This window comes from Anopheles stephensi, chromosome 2 (assembly GCF_013141755.1).
Source record: "Anopheles stephensi strain Indian chromosome 2, UCI_ANSTEP_V1.0, whole genome shotgun sequence".
Classification (NCBI taxonomy): domain Eukaryota; kingdom Metazoa; phylum Arthropoda; class Insecta; order Diptera; family Culicidae; genus Anopheles; species Anopheles stephensi.
This window is the reverse complement of record NC_050202.1, coordinates 49,844,948-49,862,406: the sequence shown is the minus strand read 5'-3', so window position 1 is coordinate 49,862,406 and position 17,459 is coordinate 49,844,948. Positions and strand designations below refer to the sequence as shown.

At 43.8% G+C, this 17,459-nt stretch overlaps 1 protein-coding gene across 4 annotated transcripts in view; it reads left to right on the top strand.

Moving 5' to 3' along the window:
* Positions 1-749: 749 nt before the first annotated feature.
* Positions 750-17,459, top strand: part of LOC118502530 (protein crumbs) — a 34,502-nt gene continuing 17,792 nt past the window's right edge. For all 4 annotated transcript variants that reach the window (XR_004905052.1, XM_036034797.1, XM_036034796.1 and 1 more), the window contains exon 1: positions 750-2,236. Coding sequence is in view for 3 of the 4 variants with exons in the window: in XM_036034797.1 (XP_035890690.1) it covers positions 2,179-2,236 (58 nt within the window). In the remaining variant the exon portion in view is untranslated. The remainder of the gene's footprint in view (positions 2,237-17,459) is intronic.

Sequence of the window (17,459 nt, the reverse complement as noted above, 5' to 3'; positions counted from 1 at the left end):
AAGAATGACTGAAGACCATATTCTAGTAATGTATTCTAGTAAAACGAATAGAATTAAACACCTGCCAGCTATTTTTGCATACATAGAACGAATAATTAGGAAGTATTTGGTTGCTTTCAACATAAAAACCTTTTATTTTTTTATTAAAAGACCTGACTCGACTTGATTAAAAACTCTCAAGGCATTGCTAAAAAGAATAGGAAAAGTTCAAACCAACTTCGAGATACCCATGGATTTATGCTCTCATGGTAGTACGTGTACTGAGAAACTTTGATCCTACTCAACATGACAAACGGAGTGAATTCGATACGCTAAACAGACCCAGTTCTGAGCCTTAAGGTAGAAGTCGGCTTCAGAGCCATTAGTTCATAACCAGTTTCGGACTGAAGTCGGAGCTAGCTCCGGGACCGTTGATTCATTCCGAAACGTCCATCACTAATGCTCTTTGAGAAGTTCCCTTCTTTATCAGGTCCAGCTCTGTGAAAGCTCAAAATAATGGACACGCACTTAAGGTTAAATTTAAAACCACATTTATTGACAAAGATTTATTAACCAAATGTGTAGTAGAATGCAGGGAATCAGGAAAAAAAAGTATTACCAAAAAGAAAGGAAATCACAATTTTCCAGATTTCCGAGCCTCTACTGTTGATTTCCACCTGTCCGCACAAACACACTGACGGTGCGCCTACGCACATATACCTGCAGTTTATAGCAACACGGTCGATGGGTGTGTGGCTGCAGCCCTATTAGCAACGGCCCTCTACATTTGTTTGGCCCTGACGTCCCATCGTGGCACTGCTGCGTGTTACTCGTGTTGTTGTGTTCAGTTGTATCAGTGTTGTTTAGAATTTTTCCGTCGAAATTGTTGTGTTGTTCCAAGCTAAGCGAACCATAAACAACGATCAATCTTGTGAGTAAGTGGCGAATGTGCGTAAGGCTCTTCGTAGTAGGCGGCGCGATCAGAGCATCCCACAGTGCGTGAGTGCGTGCCTGAGAGCCAACATTGCCGCCGCAACGCAACGCAGCACACCAACACACGTTCGGTGTGTATAGCGCTACACGACCATTAGCTGCCGTCGTCGTCGTCATTATTGTCTCGCCGTCCGTTGTCATGGTGTTTGGACGCAGAAGCATGGCTCCCATGTTGTAGTGTAGGCTGCCTGCTAATGCTCGATGCGTACCGCGGCGGTCAGTTGAGTTCGAAGTTTGGTCGCGTACGGACGGTCTGACTCCGTGCGCCCGGGAATAGAGCAACTGTTCGCGGTCGTCGGTAAAAGGGGGTTCGTGTCCACAGACGCGGAATTAGTGTTCTGTTCAGAAAATCCCCATGTAATGTGCAGTTTTTTGTGTAAAATTTGTGTCAAGTGTTGTAATTTTAACGCGTGAAGCAATAGTGCTACGAGATCAGTCATATACGCCCCCTTCTTCTAAACCCACGTGAATGAAAAAAATTGCATACATAGCTCCATACCATAAGAGGGGGAGTCGGTATCCATTCTCCCCATTCCGAAGGGTGTGTATTTGTGTGTACGATAGTGTGTGGTGAGCGTGTTTCCCAAGTGTTGATCGTTCTGTGTAGAAGAGAGATCCCCAAGTGATGATCGCCACGCGAAAAAAGATGCACCAAAAGGCACGTGAGAAAGGAAATTCACCACAATATTGTTGATCTTGCTTGTGTGAGCTTGGAGGTTGCTGATTTTGCCGCAGTTTGCAACACGAGCGAAATTTTACTTTCCCCATCCGAGGGAACATCACACCGATGCGAGTAGAAAGGAAGTACATGCGATCGTGCTCTGCGAAGAAGAAAAACCCGCCAGTAGCAGCATCGGCAGCATCAGCAACTGCAGTGCTCCAGACGCGACTCCACACACCACCATCACCGATGTATTACTAACAAAACGTCATCAAACGGCGTTAGTGAGGCGGTGCTTTATGTTGTTTTCGTGATATCTCCGTGCGTTGTGTGTCCGGTGGAAAATTGAATGTTTCGAGAGGGAGAGGAAAACAAGAGGCGCATTGTGTGGTGAATGTGAAGAAAAAAAAGATAAATTGGAAGCAAATCCAGCTAACCGTTCGTCGAGGGGGAGGGCTCACGGCCCAAACGCCCCGTGAAAGTGTGCGTCGTGCTGCGGAAAAAACGGAAAGAAATAGCCGCACAAGCTACGAACCCGCCAAACGATGAGGATCCGCAGTCGGGTGCTGGCACCGGTCACCACCCTGGGGGTGTTTATCATCGGTAAGTGTTTGTGTATTTAAAGCTAGGCGTTTGAATAACTTGAATCTCCACAACCAGTTCTACCTACGATAAATCTCCCCGGAGCTTAGAAATGCAAACATCGATTCCGGACGGTCGGTAGAATAGAGGGTGGGAAACGTGAGCGTCGTCTAGCCGCGTGTACTAAGCAAAATACTTCGCCAGCGTATATGAGTCATGCGCTGGAATTTTTAACACCGTCAGCGCCATTACAACCACCATCAGAGGCCCACCGTTGGGGTGGATTCAATTTCAGTCGCGCAACCACAACGACACCGACAACGCCGACAACCCCAGTTGTTGAATCTTGCAATTTCTATCCACCGTACGGGCGTTGGAGGCGTTGACGTTTGTGGCTGGTTTATTTTTTATTTTTTGCGCAATACATTTGGACATTTCTATGAAGTTTGGACTTCTCAAGTATACGAAATAGGGATAAGATAAATACAACAAAACTTATCTACTTTTGAAGATCGCTTTGCGTTCTTCAAAATTCAAAGCATGAAAGAGCATAACGACGATGAGACACACAAGCCAGGTGCCTGCCAAAGTTTGTACCCATACACATGAACCCGTGTCCCGCATCTACCTGTTCACACATAAACATAAAAGATCGTCTCTCTGACAACGCACCCTAACATTCCACCGGTTTCCCACCGACCCGTTCCTGCTCAAGGGAAGAAGGCAACATAAGAACGGACGCTTAAGAAAGTTCCAACCTGCCATACCTGAGGGGTGTGAGTGTGTGTGTGTGTTTGTGTGACTTAACTCACACACATTGTTCAAAAGGAACATAAGCTTTTTTTCTCGTTCGTCCATTCTTCTATGTCTCTTTGCTCAATGTGCGCTTCATGACGATGATGATGATGATAGTTAAAGACACAGCGGGCATAAAGCAAAAAACCAGAAATCATCAGCGTAAGCGGAACCTCACCGCAAAAGGAAAGAAAGAGAATAAAGAACATCTTTGCCGTGCGAGCAGCAGCAGCATGATGATCGAGAGACACACACACACAAAGAGAGAACGAACGTAAAGATCACCCCAAAAAGGAGCGGGCAGAAAACTACCGTAAAACCGAGCACTTGATCAGGGTTCGTCTTTTTCGTACCATTGAAATCTATCGTGCCGGTTCACCTTTCACTCTGACCCTTTGCGGAGTGAATTTCGGTTCTTGACTATAGGCCCGAGACTGCTCGTACGATCGGTCCAATTTTAAGGGCCAACACCAACTGTCCTTCCCTAATTGGTAGGATAGGCTGGATGGATCTCGGTTGCTATGAAACGTTGCTAGCTGGGAGAAGATCTTTCAGGAGTTCTCACAATGCTAAGTATATGCCTACGCAAATGGATTTTTCTATTCAAAAATTTTGAATTTTCTTCGGAGAGAGACATGGCAAACTAAAAGGCTACAGTAAAGCTACTTAGGGGCGATCACAACTACGATGAAGTCATAAAATTCTAATTTCAAACAACGACTCCCTGTGATGTCTTGGGAGCTTGCAGGTAACCAGCAAACATCGTTGGGAGAAATTGTGATGGGTAGAGCGTTGATGCCTCTTAACCCTGCTTATTTGGTAGGAATTTTTCATGAGAAGAACTTCTCGACTTTTAATATGATGTTGATGATTTTGGACAAAGGAAATTGCTGCTTCGGGAGAATCAGACTCGGGAGAATGAGAACAAAATCCGATTCTCGCTCTTAAGACTTCAATTTCAATAGCCCTTAGTTTTGAATACTTAACTTCAACTTTAATTCTGAACGAAGAAGATTTTTCTGTTTTAATTCCATGTTTCAAAATAGCATCTTGTTCTGAAACTATTATCTTGCATTTTTCCCCCTGTTCGTCTCTGATGGTTGCAAGTCTTGACCTTGAGGATAAAAAAAATCCCGCTGGATTAGAAGCTAAATATGGGTAAGGAAAAACGACCCGGCTCGTAAACGTGTTACCTGGGAAGAGAACACTCACGTTACACCGAACACGTCACACACTGAGGTCATTTTACGAATCGATACATTACCTGAACACTTCCGTCAGCCAGTCAGCCGACGATCGATACTCGTTCCGGGCAATACGAATGCTGCATAGCAAGAAAAAAAAGACCAATCGATGCTATTTACTGTAATGCAATTAGCACACAATAATACAATGGCACTTTTTATTCAACGTAATGGAAAACGTTTTCTCGGACGAAATAAAAAATGAGCTAACCATTTCCTCATGCTTGCCAGAGGAGATTAATGATCGAGAGCTAAAAATAAAGTCCCCCACCCGTGCTTCCTCTTGCTTTCTATTGATCTTCTTGTTGCAAGCAGCATCAGACCTCTCCACCCAGTGTTGGGTGCGACAAACTTTCGCAACATGGCGTAATCTTCGCGCCCGTATGCTTTCTTTCACACCTCATCGTAACCGGGAATAGTATGGGGAGTGTACGCGGTTCGTTCATCATACGAATGTGAATTTGCTTTCGTACGGCGACACCAACCACGGGCAACCATCTCAGCGGGCGAAGAAATGAGGCCACAGCCAAATCATCGACGGAAGCGCCCTTCACAGCACATTCTGGTGTGCCGCGAAGGATGGGCTAAAAGAGAGTGTTCGCGTCCGTCCGTAGCCAACCCAAAAACCGGATGGTTCGAGCAAACGGATGGGTGTGTAAGACGACCGGGACGACGTTCCTTTTTGTTCGGCTGTGCCGGTGACCGCATTGACGCGACGCGATGCTCCCGACGGCAAAACCGGGCCTCATCAGGAACATCTTGATCTGGGGCAAGTTGGTAGGCTTTACCGGCCCGAAAACAAGCCCGCTCAGAACGATCTGCTACATCGACTGGTGTTGGTGTACAAACTTGATTCGGGGATCGGTTTTCGGTGGTTCGAATTTCACTGCCAAGCGAACAGAACTATGGATGAGACCAGTCGGGAACTAAGGGGTACACGAGGGAGTGGAAAGCATTTTAAGGGCACAGAAAATTGATCAAATGATCATCTGCTTGATGATTCGTTTTTTATTTTGGAACGTTTGGAAGGCCTAAGAGGTTGGATGAGTTCACGTCATGAAGGCATGTTGTGGTTTTAAAATGCCTCGAAAGGAAATTGTGGTTTTAGAATTGCTGCTTTTTTGACAAGTTTTTTTTTACAAAATATTAAGTGATTCTTATGTAGAGATAGTCTTTATAATCTTAAACAAGGCGGTATACATGGAAGGCAACCCAGTAATAACTACGACCCATTCGTATGTTGCCTATCGCTTTACCATTACCACACACTGGCGTTGGCTCATAGCGGGTCGAGAATGGAACGCCATTGTTTCACAATTTCTCACCCACGCGAACCATTTAAAGCTCGCAGTAAACAGTAAGCTACCGAAACCACCCACTAATTAAGCCATTTCTGTAAACACACACACACAGCAGTTCACACCTTTGGGCCACAGGTTGTGCCTGTTTATTTGCATGTCGAATCGGGTTAATCGTCATGCCGACTTCGAACTCCTCATATGCGACTTACTTTCCAGCTTGAGATAAAGAATAGCTCGGTTTTGGGGTTCAAAGTGTTACTCCAAAATGGCCGAATGAAGTTGCCAATTTCATTGCATTTCCTTGGCTCAACTATGAAACATAAATTAGACTTATGACAGATATTTTTATTTAACCTAAGCGTTTAACGCGTGTAGTATAAAATAGAGGGATTTGAGGATGAGAATGCTTGACGGAACGACACAGTTGTAGTGCTGATATCTCTTTCTCTCTCTCTCTCATAATGACACCTTGCAGTTGGATGGTCAGTCATTACTACGGGTGTGACTTGAACCCCGGTCCTGTCGTGTGAAGACCGACGCCGTTGTCGCCTCGTGCACCCGACCGCCTCTGATTGATATAGGGTTCCAAAATTGAGACTATACACTATCCACTTTTTCGAGTGTCGGAATTTTTATGTCACAGTAGTTCCTTGTCGCATAGTGGAAAAGAAGCTGGTGTCTTGGTGAACAGATCTTGAGTTCTTTCTGAGTCCTGCCAATATTTTCTCGAAGACCAAGTAAAATCAACTGGCGGGAAGGTTTTAGTCCACAGGCCAGTCTTCGTCTAATTTTGGTCTTTAGAGTAAATGTCATGAGAGAATATCAGACCCTTGTCAAGCCAAATTCTAAGTCCTAAATCTGAAGTACTACTAAAGACTAGAACTTGGTCGAGAACAAACGGGTGATCATCCACAGTAGCTATGCATTAACCAAGCGACAGATATTTGATTCCTTTGACAGTTTGTTTTTACGTTACCATAGAAAGGTAAAGTAGTTTGACCAAATTCCTGTATTTTATGTCCGTACTAAGGTTGCTAGTCTGTAACTAGCTTCCAATAAACAGTCCTTACTGCTTACTGAAGAATCAATTACGATTTGCGCCATAGAATTCATTGAATAGCATTTTCACCGCCATCATTGTATTTATTTTGCTTGGGGCTTTAAAGTTATTTGTTTATGTTGCACGTAAAGTCCCTCCGGGCCAGTAGTCACCAAGGGAACATCGTATGCAAATGCACGTGACGTTTTATGTACGGTGACTAGGGCGAGCAGTCGACCAGCCAAAACAAGCAACGTGTTTTTTATCAAATACGTTTCATGTGAATGCTGAAAAAGAAAATCGTTAACCCTTCATATAACAGTTCATCGACGTTGTTTGTGTATGTGTTGTATGTGCATTTAAAAAAATATTAAAAAGAAATACTCAACACAACCTCTAATCAGGTGCACTTAAGTAACAATGCACCAAGCCCGGTCTATCTGGCCCGCTCGATGTCCACACGCTAACTCAACGCACCTTTCCCGGTGCGCCAAACCCAGATTTTTGAAACGGTTGTAAAACTACTATTTTCCCTATCTCATCAGGTGCTGGGTGGTTCGCTTCAATGAACCTTATGGTAATCGCTTTCCACACTCTGTTCCGCTGTGACGGGAAGTGGCTGACAAATTGCCACGCACCAGTGACATCGAACCAAACCCAACATCGCCACCTACCTTGGGCGCTTTTTTCTCTCTCTCTCTCTCCTCGCCTATACCGGCTCGATGATACAGGAGCTACTGCTTTAAGTGGATAATGTTGTGTGGAATGTCTGCTCCGCTGTTTCTAGTTAGGTTTTTTTTCATTCTCTTTGAACCTACCTATTGGCAGAGTTGGTAAGAACGTGGTCACTTTAAGTACTATGAGTAGTATCGATTATATCGCACTTCGACCTGCCCGTCGCATTACCTTGAACAAACGCAAATGTTCTGTTTGAAGTTCACTAAAATCGCTACGCTTATGGCGTGTGTAGGTTGGCAGTGAGTGGGGAAAAGGCTTTGTGTCCACCTGAAAGTACTTCAATCGATGTGTTTTACAGGGGTTTTGAGGTGCGCTGGCAATGTTTGTACTATTGCTGATTAAGTGGAAGTGGTTTGTAGGTAACAGTGGAATCTGTTTTCTCAATTCTGTTCAACTGAACCTTGATTCTTGTTGATAATTTCTAAGCTGAAACGATCGAAAACATTGGTGCTTAAACGAGGACAAGAATATTTCAGTCCAGAAATATCTGAGACAGATTCTAGAATAATTCAGAGTTCCAAACAGAAGTAGACACAGTGGAGAGTGAACCAGAGGCGAGTTTACTACCTATGGCTGAAGTCGATAGTTGTCAGGAAGCTCGTAGAAGAGCCCTTGTCCATTGAGTCTTCATCGAAAGCGGTCATTCAGGACTTCGTTCATTGAGGTGTATCAGAGGTTCTAAGAAGATCAGAGATTTAAAGAGCCCCCCGCGATCGCTAAGCATCATCCCAGCATGTCACCATGGGTTTCTGTGTCTGTTTCTGTTTCCTTCCCTTCTATAGTGCGCCTTAAGATAATGCCTGGAGACTGGAGACAAAATATAGAGGAAGAGCAATAGATTAAACAGAAGAAAAATCTAATTTATGCTTAACAAAACATAAAGATGGTTAAAACCCTGTAATTACATAGAATGCGGTTATCCGTGAGTACTCTATACTACACTTACTACCGTCCTTTACCCTGTTCCAGTTGTCTAGCTGTCCAGCTGGATTGGTCACGTGACCATTTCTTAACACCCTTTTTCCATGAGAACTTGTGCTAATTACCGTCTTTCCCTTCACAAAAGAATGTTCCACAAAAGTCGAAAGCCCAGCAAAGGCGTCGAGTTTTATTTAACGCGAAATTATTAACTAAACGTCCTTAGGGCGTACGCCCCCTTATGCGACAGTGCCCGAAATGAATTAAGTTTACCTCGACGCTGCAGTATTTCAGATCAAATTTCATTCGTTTCTCCAACCAGCGCAATGCCAGCACAGTATGCTAATGGCGGTGTTATGAGATTGGTAAGAAGGTGGTCATTTGTTTTGCCTGGTACGCTGCTTTTTCGACCAGCAATGTTGGCTTTTACTATTTCCAAAACCCCACACGAAACTAGCAGGCATGCAGGTGTGATTTCTTCGATAAGCAAACGACCACCGTTCGCACGTGGCGCAAAAGCGAACGAGATTGGGTGGCAAACCGTTTCACCGTAATGTTTAACGATCATGCGGTCAAGAGCGGTTAAGTGAATTTTGATTGCAACATACCCTAAACGGTTCTGCAGTAGCAATTGTTTACTTAAGTTGGGGTTTGACTTTTTGTACGGGTCATTTGTGATTGTTAATCAAGATATGAGAATAATTTTCTTTCCAACAAATAACATTATTGGACCATTTCTACCTGTAGTTGTACTCCTTCGAGGTTTCGATCTCTGTAGAGATCCCTCAACAGAACACGCGTAGAAACAACTCGACATCGACGTAATCTGATCGATTGCCATCGTATCTGTTCCACCTGGCCTGAAGTGACGTACCGCGACAGATTTCCATAGCAAAAAGCAAAGACCGCCAGACGGACGGGCAATATTTGTGGAAAATGCTGCGGAAGCGTTCAACACGAAAATCGTACGTCAACTCTGATTGTTCAGCTTAAGTGAGTTAGGTGAACCATTTTTTTTTGTTGTTGCTCTTTCGATCATTACATAACTGTTACGATCGGCATGGTAGCTGCACGGTTTCATGCAGTAGTAGATCATGGCTATGAGCCGAGTGGAAAATGCTGCCCCATAATACACGTCCGATTGATCTGTTAGGGATCGCAGCTGTGACGATCGAATCGGATTGGTGATTTACCCGGCGGAGTGTCTGTGGTTGATCGCTCGAACATCTCGCTCGAAGTACAGGAGACTTTCACTATATAATGCCTGTTAATCGCATTTCTTAACTATTACACCGACTTTTCAATACTCAATTATTGTGCGTGGATCACCTTAGATCTATCGGGGGCTCAACCTTATTGAGTAATAGCGTATTCGCTACTAGTATTGGCTGGATAGATGGGTGATTTAATCAATGCTTAAGAAAGATGCTGATGCACTGCTTAAACACCTTCTGAGGAAGACTTTGATACAAAAAAAATGACACAACTTCTCTTTATAGCTTGAGGCCTAGGGAAATGCCCAATTGAACTCTCTCGCTCTTCACCTATCGTGATCAGCTATTCTTCCCACATCGAAACATCAAAACATACAGTTTCACGGAACGAAAACAACGTGCCTTACCGTAAGTGACTACGGTTTAACAACAAAAACACATCGACACATCCCAAAGCAAGGGAAGCGATCATTTGTTTACAAACCTCTTAAGCAGCCCGCACTTACTGCTCAACGATTTAGCAAAACATGCGTACCAACCACTGTCTTCCGCCTGTTTATGCTTCTCCGGTTCCAGCCATCGTACCGAACCATCGAAACCATAGCCTGCGCTCATTACGAACGACGCGTCGTTTCCATTAGTGACTTTTAATGACTTCCTCTCTGCGACCCGTACAGGCGCAACTTGATCAATGATGAGTGCAAAGCATACGAACGCAGGGGCAACATTGTTGTGGGCCAGCTTTTGCACGACAGAATAATGTATACTCACCGGTTTTGGGGCGATGGTTCGGGATTCTAAATTCCGAGCCACATTCGTCTATGTGCTTTTCATTTCAAACTCGTGTCGGACGAACGGTAATCGTTCAATCTACTTGCCAACGAGGATGGGGCAATTTATTTTGCCACCGTTCGGTGTGAATGAATCAACTAACAAATCATGATGCGGTCGTGAGATTAGATTTGTGCATGAACTCATTAGCGTACTAGGGGGTTTTCTTGGGGAGGGATTCACGATCAAGTATCTCACGACCTGGACTATTGGCCGCACTGTTTGGAGGTTGAAGAAAGTCTCACAGTAATTGATGTCCGGGATAAATCGATGATCGTTCGGACGTGGTCGGAGCTCTTGATTGAATGTGTATCAAATGAATTGGACTCATAATCACCATCATTAGTCGACCGCCAATCGGCTAGAGAGAGAGAGAGAGAGAGAGAGAGAGAGAGTCCTCGTTTGTCGGCATGTATGCTTCCCGGGGTGTTATCCATGCCGCCAAGAACCTAGAATCTCTTGGCATCAATCTAGCGAACGTTGAACCTTTGAGGGAAACGAACAAACACCTCTCAACCCATTATACCTTCCAGTTTCGTCCGGAGGGTTTAACTATTTGCACGGACCGTTCACGGACACGGTGAGAAACGGTGATGTAAAAGATGGTTACGCATCGCGGGACTTTCTGTCAAGTGGGTTTTATTTCTCTTAACTTTTTGATTCACTTTTTGCCATTTTTTATTTCGTTTTCATTCAACCGCCCGCAACACGCAATGCAATATACGCAACAGACATACACACACGCACGTGGCGGGTTGGCTTTGGGCGACATTTGTTTTGGTTCACGGGGCACGTAATTATGCTGCAAGACGGGCTTAAAAACGAACGCACGTAGGCTCACCCATACTGGCGGGAGGCTAGAGTACGTTACCGAAGATTTAGTAGCACTCGCTTTGGTAGCGACTCGAATTCGTGTCGGCTGTGAATTCGTTCAACGCCTCGCCCGCTGACTGTGTGGCGTAAGACGGATAGCTTTGAATGATCTTAATTTAGCTTTTTACTTAAGATCAGTAAGAAAACCTGCGTAGCAAACTTTATCTGATACGGTTGCAAACAAATTGCTAAAAGTTTATCCCTGCAAAATACACCTCATCTAAATGACTTTCTAACGTATACATTAAAAAATCTAGATCTACTTCAGACAATAATCAAAGCAAAACAACAACAGCTAATCCTTTATCAAAGAAGCTTTCTTTTAAAAAAGCTTCAGCATGGTGTTTCAGAATTTCGCTAACTCCTTTGCCGTAATCTTAATAAAAATAACCTTGGAGATCAGTTCACTTCAGAATATAAATAGGAGAATGAGATCTCAAAGATCCAAAGCCTCTATAAATATTTTAAAAAAATCTGGATATCTTGATAAACTCCTCCGACTGAGGTTAGCCGAAAATTTTTACCGGTGTCATGCTGAGGCCAGCTGAGAACCTCTTCGATCGACGATCCATAAGGATAGTTTCCATGAGTGGTACTAGAGGTACTAGAGACCTCTCGAGGTTCTAGTGGCAGGAAAGAAGAAGAAGACTAGAGGCTCATTCCTAATAATTGTCCCATGGATCTTTGTCTAAACCCATCTGACGCAGCATTTTTTTACTCTGTTTTCCATCTTTTCTATCTGTACGGATGTTTAGATACCTGGACCCTCATATCTCATATCTATAAAGCCACCAGCCATATCGTCTAGATCTCCTCTTCTTTTTGACTTCAACGACCGCTTAGGTCATGACAGCAATTTTCGGCTTACTAGACTAGACTAGTTGGATAATCAAGTCCTTGCTACTGGAGGACGGTTCGGATGGGATTTGAATCCCGGCCATGCCGTTGTAGCCAATATCGTCCCGGTAGTCCCTCCATCCATCTTTTTATTCTGATGTCCATCTTTTCTATCTGTACTGATTATGAAAGACAGGGATTCAAGTCTCATATCTGTAAAGCCACCAGCCATACTGTCCAGATAAAGCCTCGATTTTCGTGGTCACTTTCTGGTGCAAGTCCCCTTGCTAGTCATTTTTATCTTTCTCCTGCAGTGAGAACCTGTTGTATAACTCGATGCTAATACAACCGGTTGTCAGAGCACTGCAGTATTATGGCCTAGAGTCTGTCGAAATCTTCTTGGTTTGTACTCAGGTTTAACACTTGAGTTTACTCCTGAACAATTGCTAGATCTTGCTTGGATTCCTATTCTGTATTTGATTTGCCGATTTCTCATCATTAGTTAAGACATAGAATTATCGATTTTTCATGGATTCCTTATCAGGATTCAAATCGCTGTCAAAATTAGTATATTCCAGAGACAAACCACAAAAGAAACGCGGCTTAAGCGCTTAAAAAATAAACCCCAAATCAGGCAAGCAAAATCAAAGCCAAAGCAATGAGCAATTACAAGCAGTGATTATCTCGCGCCTTCTGATAAGCAACCGAACAACGGCACGTACAAAGTAGGGTGGGTTTGCAATGTTGTGTTTTTTTCTTCATAGCTATGTCACCCCCACTTCAATACACTATCTCTGCGCTCGCTTTATGACCATTATCTTGAGCGTTGGTGGGTGGTGAAATATGAAGATACGAATCGATGCCTATGTCAACCTTGCAGTGACCATACGTGGGGAGAATGTCCCCACACGTGTGCTTCTTTCCGTATCATTTGCGGCACATTTTTCGATTCAGCGTGACAGCTTTGTGGTTGTATTGACCGTGAGAAAAGCATTTCTCTTTTCAATTCCACAAGGACGCAAAAGCTTAAATGAAGCTTAAAATTCTTACTCTTGCGCTTGTTGAATTTCACTGAAAGGAAACTTGTTTTTCCCAAAATCATTTGCACAAGGTCAGATCTTGCTTGGAAACCTCGCACGGGCCGGTGCTTTAGCCACAACATTTTCACTCTTTCATTTCACTTTCATTGTACCAAACCTTCACGTAACCTCTCGCACTGTGATGTAGCTATTTTGCTTTCCATTATCGCTTACTTCCACCTACCATCACAACCATCCCTGGCTGCAGTGGCGGTAGTGATACAAAATCTGATTTTTCGGAGTAAAGAAGAAAAAGAAGTAGTACAGTTTTCCGAATCACCTTCTCCCAAATCGCCACACGTACGGAGAGTGGTAAACTCGAGTACAAAACACGGTCATTAACCCCCACCCGGGAACTACGGAGCGGGTTCCATAGGCTGGCAAATTATCCTATTTTTACAAGACCAATTCGCGGTTTTTCTCTCTCTCTCTCTTGTCCATCTCGGTCTTCGATCGTGTGGCGAAAATTAGTGTTTCCATTGGGGATTGGATTGAACCAAAAAAAAGGGAAACACAACTCAGAATGCAGCGATTTCGATGTGCTTACCTTTCTCTCAATTAACTTCATCTCTATCAGCCATTAATGATAAATGAATCTGAGGAAATAAATTGTAATGTTATTATCGCTTTTCGCACCACCAGTCAATTGTTGCTGTGTATTGTTTTATTTCGTTTTTATTTTGTGCGATTTAAGTTCAAACGAGTCGGATCTATTAATTAACTGAACGGAGTTTGGCGCGTCTGTGGCGCGTGTGATGACCTTACGTATCATTTTTCACTCCCTGACCCTGTGTTCGCTTTCTTACTTGCCATAACTCACTCATTTACTCGAGATGGGCTTGTTTCTCTTGGGCTCATGTAAAGTGAAGGGGATGCGATACCCTTGGAGATTTTAGTGTGTGTCGGTGGACAGGAACGTGTTTTCCGACATTTTGCTGCACGGCCCAAGAACTTCGACACGGTCAATGTCGATCGAGCGGGGGCAGATTGGCGCGAGCTAACTGCCAGAAGCAATGAAATGGTGTCATCAGATATTTTCTACGAGTGAGCTGTGCACTCTTTAACGATCCATGGTACGGAGTGCGTTAGGCAAGAGAATGTGGTCCATTAGGGCAGAGTCACGTGTTTAGAAGTTGGCATGATGCGCACATTGGATAAGCATGTGTGAGCTTAGAAGTAGATGATCTGCGACTCATGACTCTCCCGATCGTATGAGCCACATAAAGCTACAGAAAAAAGACTTTATTTTATTTCTCCATAATTTTGTTACGTTAAATCATTTAATGATAACTTCATTATCCGAAGGAGAATTAGTTTTTCACATTCCTTCTCGCTAGTTTCACTCTCCTAACCATCCCTAGACGGATGATGATCACAATCTCCTGACATATGAATCATCGCTCTTCGCACGCTGGAAAACAATGCCCATGCATAATTAATATCCATTAACGGAAGCACTTTGTTTGTTTACCTCAGCAAAAGACAATTTCAAGCCCGACGCTCTTTGTTCCCGCAAAAGATCGTCCAATTTCGAATCAAGAAAGCGAACCCATGTTAATGACAGTTCCTCGTTGAATCATTCTAGATGGCATAGTGTGATGGCACACGAAAGCCTTCACCTTATAAGTACACGCGGCGTTCGCTGTCGCCATCCCGAAGGGACGTAAAGGTAGACGTCACTATTGTTCTACCGATTGTCACGGGGACGCAACTGTACGTGTACACACGCTTAATTAAACTATCAATCACTTACAAATGCAAACCGCATAAAGGAATGCATCAAACGGCTCTTTGCTGATCGGACATCGTTGGCTTTCCGAGTCGCTGCTTAATAATAATATTCCTTCCGTTTGCAGTAGTAGAATGGATGTTGTACCGCAGAGTAGTCACTCTTGACCAATGAGAATGCGTTACCGATGCTAACAAATTCACTGCACCATAACCACCACCACCGCCACCACGGTAATGACCCCAAAACCCTCCCGAACCCTACTCACAAACAACACAATGCTAAAGCTTATTCTCCAAACTTCGAGACCACAACATAGATAAATGGTTTCGCCGTGATCATCGAACGATCGAAACGAGCCACCCACCCATGCCTGCGATCGGTGTAGCTTTATAGCGCCGTATTAAGACAGGCAACATGACACCCGTGAATCAGCATAGAAAATATGCGAAAGGAATGTGTTCGTTGTACTGAGGTGAGGCGGACGGACATTGACCATCGCGAATGGTGTATTTGAATACCATTCTGAGACGTATGGTATTAAGCCGATTTGTCGTGGAATGGAAGGTTTTGGGCTGTTACAATTTGATTTGCAGTCACGTTTGGTATTTGCAGAAACTGGAGCACACGAACTTACTCTGACACGAAGTTTGAAATCTTCACGATGTGTTTAAAATCATGAAGCATACGATCGAACATGGGATCAAGTAGGTGATATGTTCTATTAATTAAGGATCGGTCTTCTCTTGGTGTGAAGAATTTGATGTACTTATTAAAAAAATCCCACATTATTCATTGGGTAATATTTACTTAATTATAAAAAAGGTAAAACTACGGTATTGGGGGTCTTGTTCTGCTGCAGAATCCTTTAATCCGATCATGGTCGATTATCGTTTTTTGCTTTTTTTTAATATCCTGGCTATTCTGGCATATCAACACCATCACTGAAATTCAATTCGGGCCTATTACATCTTCTCTTTTGGTCTGGATTGTCCAGATCCATTCTCATGACATTACCTGGTCGCCGGAGACTGAAGTGTCTAATTTACTGCAAAAAAAGGGAATCATCATCACATCTCACAGTGATCGTTATTGTACATCACACCTAGAGGTCTTAAATCGCTTTCTCTTCTTGAAAGCGCCTAAGAAGAAGTCGTCAAATCTTGACAGAATCCATGGCTCCTTGGCTTGTATAATCACTGGATCTATCTACATTTTGTCAAATGTCAAAAACAGGTATTTTGAGTGGAGAAGTTTCCTCGTGATGCAGAACGACCAGCTAAATCAGCCAGCACCCTTGCACGTATCTCAACATCTATGTTGGTTTGTACTGATTGCCGTCCAGAGGCGAATCAAGCTCTTTGAAGGCTCAAAGTGGAATGGAAGTTGGAGACCCATATCACATATTATTTGCTGATTCGGAAAACGTTCTTTGTGATCCTGAGCGAGCGAGCGAAAGAGCGAGGATATATATAAGACCCTGAAACCAGCGAAGTCTATGTCATCGAACTGTGTCCAGACCCTGATATAAACTTTGAGAAAATGGTTTTCAGAGCTACCCCCTTTGACTTGACAACGAGTGATCCTCTATAGCGTTAGGCTCTGTACAAGAATCATTGTCAGTTGACAAGCTCAAATTATGGTAAATTATTATTTTAAATGATTCTTCCAATGGCACGCTTCAGAATGCGTAGGACTGTAGAAAAAAGTGAGATTGATTAGCAGATTACGGACGAAGCTCAAGATAGAATTTGGTCCCTATATCACATCTTGAAAACTTTTTGCAGTGGAGTAAGAGGCGACAGCAAAATATTCATTCGAATTCCGATTTAAGCGATCTCAGAGTCTTCAAAACGATCATATCATGACGCCCAACATATAGTCCTCCTAACAAGCCAGGCGTGAGGAAATCTCTCAAGTGAACGCTAATTAAACTCTCCCTCATCGCCACTTCCTAACCCCCTTCTGCCAGCTGACAAATGTCGACCGGATTTTTTTTCTCACGATCACTAACACTAAGCGCCGTTTGTTTGCCCGCAGCACGACGGCTATTGCCGGAAAAATATCCGGCCATACTACTGTTGTTTTCACTTTTCCCGCACACGACAACTTTCATCGTCGTCGTTCATCAAATCGAACCGATGGTGCACCATGCGGTGAAATTGTCTTTAATCCAAGCACGCTGTGCATTTATGCTGCAGAATAATATTCATACCGCAAGTCCGCTACCGACAGCTGCCGAAAGGGAGTGGACGGACGGTATCAAAGGAGCAACTTTTAGCATTCACGGGCAGCATGTTAATGAAATTATCTTCACCTGCTACGGTATGGCGTGCCTGTGAGGTCGCCGCAGCATCGCAGCAGGTGGGAAAACATGGCCGGTTCATCAACATTAAAAACTGCCTCCATCTGACTAGTGGCCGGATGAAGCGAATATTGGCCGTGGTGGCGCTTGGGAAAGCCGGTGCGTACTGAGAAAGCTACGCAGAAACAATGCGCGTTTGTATAAGATGGTGACGCGTAAGAGCGCCAGACGCCATGCCACCGTTATGATGATGGAGAACGATCACGCGATATCCGTATGGCGACAAACTTCGTCACAAAAATGCTCTCAAGCCTGTGATGCTGTGCTGCCGCAACCGTGAG